This window comes from Cryptotermes secundus, unplaced genomic scaffold (genome assembly GCF_002891405.2).
Source record: "Cryptotermes secundus unplaced genomic scaffold, Csec_1.0 scaffold1440, whole genome shotgun sequence".
NCBI lineage: Eukaryota > Metazoa > Arthropoda > Insecta > Blattodea > Kalotermitidae > Cryptotermes > Cryptotermes secundus.
In genome coordinates this window covers 136,293-142,962 of record NW_019733339.1, presented here as the reverse complement: position 1 = coordinate 142,962, position 6,670 = coordinate 136,293, and the positions used below count along the sequence as shown (strand labels likewise).

At 46.1% G+C, this 6,670-nt stretch overlaps 1 protein-coding gene across 1 annotated transcript; it reads right to left on the bottom strand.

Annotated features, from left to right (window-relative positions):
- Positions 1 to 821: 821 nt before the first annotated feature.
- Positions 822 to 5,629, bottom strand: LOC111868109 (trypsin-2). Its single transcript, XM_033752934.1, has 4 exons — positions 5,597 to 5,629; positions 5,176 to 5,289; positions 3,411 to 3,554; positions 822 to 1,697 (listed from the first exon to the last, which is right to left on the bottom strand). Exons 1-4 carry the CDS (start codon positions 5,627 to 5,629, stop codon positions 1,551 to 1,553), a joined length of 438 nt encoding a protein of 145 aa, XP_033608825.1. The 3' UTR covers positions 822 to 1,550.
- Between the last annotated feature and the right edge of the window lie 1,041 nt (positions 5,630 to 6,670).

The following is a 6,670-nucleotide window of genomic DNA, read 5'->3' as shown; positions in this document are numbered from 1 at the left end:
TAATAATGGAAGGGACATTTTATGTGTGGTCTATGCCAGGGCTATATAACGAGGACTAGCATTTAAAAAATCTCTGACCGTGATCCTCAAGGGAAATGGAGCCAAAACGAACCTACTGACGGTAAACTGTCAGTCAGCTCTGACCCTGACTCAGACTTCAGTTGGTTGAGTCACATGAGAGTTGTTGTGAGAAATGAGAAGCTGCTAGATGAGACCGGAGGCAGTGCGGAAACGCAAAGGATGGAGAACGTCGGCCATTGGAAGCCGCAACCAAACAATGGCTAGTGAAGACTGACAAGACTTTATGTGTGCTATAGTTACAGTGACCTTCGGAGCATGTAACTCAGCGGGACTGTCATAGTTACTCGTAATTACGATCTGTAATTGTCCAATAATTCCAGTTACCAATCCAAACCCCGTCTCTAGATACACTCAAACGCGTGAGAGAATAATTTATGTTGTGGGATATTTATTTGAATATATTATGTACATGAACTTGAGGCTTCAGAGATTAATCTAGGAAGTTTACTGTTCCTCCCCTTGGCAGTGAATCTATATGATTCCTCGTGGACAACACTGGAATTTTTCAAAGAATTTCTGATGTTCAGAATACAAACACAAGGCACGAACATGATATCTGCAGGCCACATGTTAAACTCACTAGAGGGTACTGCACAGCACTCAAGTTACGAAGCAATTGTTTCACGGGCCATTAAATTTTTATTATTATATAAATGTTTTATTTTGCATTTCACTCTTACGGCTCTAATCTGTTCTTCTTCAGGACTACAGATATTTATGTAACAAATGTTTATTTCGCATAATTATTTTGCTCTATTTAATATAATATTCTTATCAGACATCCGTTAATACTGTAATAGTTATATATTTATATTAGTAAATCAATTCTAATTCTAATTCCAAACAAAAGCATCATTGAACAAACTGACTCACTAACTGAACCTAGTCACTGAACTGTGTGTTCAGGAGTGGTCCAAAAATGAACACAATGCGCCCACTAACATAGACACAAGCTTAATTGAATGAATGAACCAGGTTTACGGCCCAAAACAGGTTATCCGTTGCGGACTTCTTTATGGGGACACCGTGTGAACAAGCCCCCACACTCCCTGCCAACACAGAAGTTTGCTTTTAATAACATAGCTCGAGACCTAATCCTAGACTTAAATTATTTAATAAAAACAGAGCCTGGTTTTACGAAGAAATGGCGTCATGAGTGCCTCCGTCAGAAGGACTAGCGAGCACTGTCTGGGAGCCTTCAGAAGAACAAAATTTTTATTTAGATTCTAAAGTAGGGTGTCTCTCACTAACATCCCCCCCCACACACACACACACACACTTCCCATTTTCACTCAAATGTTCGGGCTTCAGATTATTATAAAACAGTTCAGTATACCTTGTTCAGCTGATGCTCAAAATAAATATTTTCCTTTCATTGTAAATTCAGCTTTCAAAATTCTGGTCTGTGCTAAGCTCGAATAAATATTCGTGTCGGCCTTCAGACCCCACGCTCCATATGCCACTCTTGTTCAGATTCCAGTCTTCTTGGTGATCCACCTGCGGTACGCGGCCACTTCGGTGTACACTCCAGGGTATCTGGGCTGCGCGCAGCCGTACCCCCACGACACCACCCCCACCTGGCGCCCCGATACAACGAGGGGCCCTCCCGAGTCGCCCTGCAACCAACGGTCCTGCTTTCATTTCCCGATATATAGATATTGTGCTTACTGATCTCACCTTACCTACTGCAAGGATATTCTGAGTAGCTTCTGTAGTTCAAACAGCGTCGTTAAATAACCCGGTAGTCGGAATTCTGGTAAAATTTTCTGGTAAAATATAGAGCATTCTTAACCTGGACACTAGACGGAGGCGAATGCTGTGCATCACGTTCCAGCCGCTCTACCCCTGGTACCCGTTGGGTATGAGGCTAGATGGGTACCAGATCTGATCTGGACCCTGTGGAAAAGACAAAAATCTGTCACGTCTGCCTGGAATCGAATTCTGATTACCTGTTTACCCAGCTCGCAGTCCGGTCACTTCCCAACGCTTTACCCTCTCCTGAGCGTACCTGTACCACAAGGAAGAGCGGGTGCTGCCTGGGAACCTCTCAACACCGCCAATCTCTCTTCTCCCTCTTATTCAGGCTTCAGTGGGCTAACACTCGCACAACGCGGGTTTCACAATATCTCTATAGTGTTTCATCTAAATCGGTCATGCTCTCGAGCTGTACTCTTGAGGGGTACGGTTCGAATCTCGGGGGGGACACCTGCTATTGTGACTGAGGTGTCTCGTGAGGTTCCCCAGTCCCTCTGTGCAAATATCGGGACTGTACATCCATTTAGGATTTAGGTCACGACATCCTTCGCAGTTCAGCTTTCAGCAACCATCCTACCTCCCGGCGCTGCGTAGGCTGGGCCCTGCGCTGTACCACTGGAACGAGTGAGAAGTGTGGCGGGCTGCAGTATAAAAGGCGTGAGTCATGACGTCACGGACAGCACCCTTCAGTAGATGGATGGGCCCGCGTCGAGTGGACTTTGTTTCGAAAATGCGAACAAGTTGACAAGCGAACACGGCCTCTGCTCTTCTCCCGTAGTCAGTAAAGTGGCCCTCTGGTATCAAGTAGGCTCCCGGGGCAAAGCGGATGGAGCTGGAGTCTCCCTGCTGAGGCACACGTTACGACTTATAGAGCAAGTAGGTGTGGGCGATGCATTTGTTCGAGTCTATCATTAACCGCTACAAGGGGTGGTCCTCAGATAGGAAGATAAACCAAAATGTGATTAATGTACAGATCCGAACGGTCGAAAATTGGTGGTCCCAAGACATGCGCAGTAGACCAGATTATGCTGAATAACCAAGCGTGAATAGTAAAAAATGTGTGGTTCTGCCGGTTTAGATTGGGTGTCAAAATTGTCCTGCTGCGACGTGAAAGAAAGGACGTGAACTTGACCAAGTTCTCCGATTTGATGAACGGTGATTGTAGCATAAATGAGGGATATGAGAAGATGGTACATTAGTACAAATATTATGTTTATGGACGTTATCTAACCTCCTGTATTTATCTAAACCGCTGTCCTATATTGAAATATAAACAGGACGATGGTCAATGTCCAGAAACATATTTACACTAACTTTCATCAACTGACTCAGAATAAGGCCCAGAGCTGAACTCAGTTATGAACTTTCGGTTTCCATATACGACAGTGAATTGCATAATCAGCTGCACTACTATCAGTTTTTAAAGGAGGGTTATGCTGCATGGAGTTAGTTAAATGAAGTCCTTCCCATGCAGGCACGACGTTTATTTTGCTCCGTGTCTTTCGGTTTATTTAAAGACGCCGTTTCAACTGCTTATTTCTTAACAAGTGAGACGCTACAGGACGCTGTCTGACCTGACACGAGTCTTTGCCGCCTGTCTCGGGGTGTCCGGCGCATATCTGATGATCGGGCAGGTCATCGTAGAGCCCGCGACACCGGTCCTTGCTCACAATAGGCAGCTCCACTTTCTGCAGTATCCGCGACGCACCGCCACCTTCCTGCGCACATGTGAACAAAAGAGGGGAGACAAGGGGCGAATGTGAATACAGGTATAGAAAAGTTGTCCCTGCGCTTAATTAACTGCCAAATCATGAAGGTGTGTGTGGCATGGAGGCACACATCAACCCTTCATAAATTCCGTACTAGGTGGAGGGTGATCAATTTCAAGTCCCAAGTGCCTCACCTCGTGAAGAGCCCCAGATTACCCATTGGGTGGAAGGCTGGGTGGGCCCCATAGCCGGTCTGGACGCTGTGGAATAGAGAGAAATGTCTTATCCCTGTCGGGAATGAAACCCACATTTCTAGTAAATAACCTAGTCACTATAGTGACTGAGCTATTCCGGCTACACAGAAAATCATATACTGAAACTAGTCTGAACGCTTGTGAGGAAGGCATGTAACGAACGGGCACATAAACGTAGTATCATGCAACGTTAAGTTTTGGTTAGAGAGAAAGGAAGCTTCGAAGACGGCTCCGCTTCCAGCTTCAGGTAGAATTATATAACGTGTTCTATTGGTCCATCCACGGATCTGAGTTCGATAATAGCTAAATCTAACGGACTCAGCAGATGGTGTTTCATGCTTTTACCTGATGCTGAAAGCAGCGCCAGCTTTCAAAACACGGTGTTATATAACTAGACACGAGACATTGCAAAATGTCCCGTGCATGAGTCAGTTACATAATTTATCATGTCGAACAAGAGCTGCACACTGACTACAACAAACAGCCACTACTTGAAAAAACATAAATTAAGTCTATACTGTGTAACATAACGGAAAGTAGAACATGCGGACCAACATCGGTCTTCAGACCACTTGTTGATAAAAAATTATGTGTAACAGATATTGTCCAACTCATTAAAGAACAATACGCAATTAGACGTCCTTTGCAAAATATATATAAACTCAAGGCACGTACGCGATAATGTATCCGTCCGCATGTTTCAACCCGATGACATTTAGAGGTATTTTCACAAAACTGGGTATGAACGTTCTACCATAGAAGACGTCTCCAGATTAATAACCTTGAATTCTGTGTGACTGACAGTACCATATTGGTGGGTGCAGGAGCTTATGTGTTAGGAGCGACACTAGAGAATTTCCGAAATCCAGGAAATATAGTGCCGAATTGTAGAAATATTAACGATGGTGGCCAAACTTGTACTTCGCAGCCTATTGTTCTGTCTGCCTGAAGCATCTTTACAGCTACGTCACGCCCTGCCCTGAGTACGCCAACCGTACGGAAGTTCTGACTGCGTCTCGCACGGGATCTCCGAGGTGCGACTGCAGTTCCCCTCGTGTCTTGAGAATAGGATCTGGTAAGTGTCCATTGATGACGTAACAATCCACGTCATTGTTTGAGGAAGACGCAGCCCCGAAGACATTTTCCACAAAATGTAATCGTGTTCACCCAACTAGAAGTATTCAGAATGTCCAGGTGCCAAGAACGCCTGTGGAAACTTTGTGTACTAGCTTCACAGCCTTATGTCTGTTCACGTGGAGACTGCGCAGGGAACCCGAAGACAAGGCCCGTCTTTGGGCAGTCCGGCTTCAAACAGAGGCTTAGTTAAAAGGGACACACCGGCGGTGTGAGGAGTAACCAGGAAATTCTGTGCTTACTTGTGTGGCTCCCCAGCCCGTGACGACGGCCATAGCCCCCGGCGCCGTCTTCTGCCCCTGCGTCGGCAGTGTCACGGCCCTCTGCGTAGTGCCCAGCACCAGCGGTGGGAATATCTGGAAGCCAAGACAACAAGCACTGCATTGCAACAGACAGGTCTGAATACCCTGCAGACGAGAGTTGTGACAACTTCCGCCTGGACGGCCGAACGGTTTTGCGGAAAGCTCTCGCACAATCGCACTCTCCTATTCACAGCAAGGGAATATTTCTTCAACGAAAGTTGACATATGGAAGAGAATCGAGTTATTAAGCCCAGGTTCTGCACGTCAAGCTATACCTAAATAAATTGGTACATCGGTCGCTCAGCTGCTCAGAAAAATTCTCAAAATTTTACAGAAACAGCAAGTTCCTTGCCATGCTCACAGGAGCCCGCTCCTGGTATCTATCCTGAGGCATATTAAAACAATTCACACCACCACATCCTTTCTTTAAAATCAATTTCAATATCATCCCCTACTTTCGCTCGGGGCTCCCATGTAATTCCCCTCCTCCAGGTTTTCTTACCAAATTATGTATGTATTTATTTTCCCTCCCATGCGTGCTAAATGCCCCGTAAATCTTGCCATCCTATATTTGGTCATCCTAATAATAGTATTAAGTGAACCTTGTAAGTTAGGAAGATTCTCATTATGAAGTTGTCTTCATTTTCCTGCCATCTCCTCTCCCTCAGGCCTAAAAAGTTATCCTCAACATCCTCAGTGTGCGTGAGATTTTGTGCACTCTTTGCTGTAACCGTTCTCTGGCATGAGTTGCCGTGTAGTTTGGTAGAAAGTTATCAGCGTATAGGAAGAACCTACTGTCTACATGCCGAGCAGATTTTTGCACTCTGAAGACAGATGCAAGACATTCCTCAGAGACACCGGTAAATTTCTGTAGACCCTAGCATAACAAACTAGAGCACAACTGAACTGTGGCCTCCGTTCTCGTGACGCGGATGGAGAGTACGTTCCGCGCCCATACAAAACAGTTGCATCATCCTGGAGCCTGGACATTGGTACATTTTTCTTTATTGCTTGTGGGGTGGGACTAAGTTCCTTGTACTGCGGCCACTTCTGGCCTATTGTACCAGCCCCAGATGATAGGTGAGGGTGATTGTGGAGCAATTGGTGGAATGAAGATTGACAGGGTAAACCGAAGTACTCGGAAAAAACCTGCCCCAGCGTCATTTTTTCCACCACAAATTGCATTTGACCAGACCCGAGACCGAACCCGGGCCGCCGCGGTGGGAAGCCAGCGACTAACCGCTTGAGCTATGGCGCGGCCGACATTGGTACATACCCGGAAGATTGCGATATCGTTGACGGGTGCGCCCGTGTTGGTGGTGTGGTACTGCTCGTGCACCAGCTTGCGTAGTACCACATGGGGAACACCCAGGGCCTCGACGTCGTTTGAGCCAGCAAACACCGTGTACAGCAGCAGAGACCGCCTGCACAGGAA

Excerpts from the sequence above, each read along its gene's own strand:
- LOC111868109 (XM_033752934.1), bottom strand. The coding sequence starts at position 5,629 with ATGCCTCAGGATAGATACCAGGAGCGGGCTCCT. Across the intron at positions 3,555-5,175 it reads CGGGCTGGGGAGCCACACAA|GAAGGTGGCGGTGCGTCGCG; the intron begins GTAAGCACAGAA and ends ACATGTGCGCAG. Across the intron at positions 1,698-3,410 it reads GCGGCAAAGACTCGTGTCAG|GGCGACTCGGGAGGGCCCCT; the intron begins GTCAGACAGCGT and ends CGTTGGTTGCAG.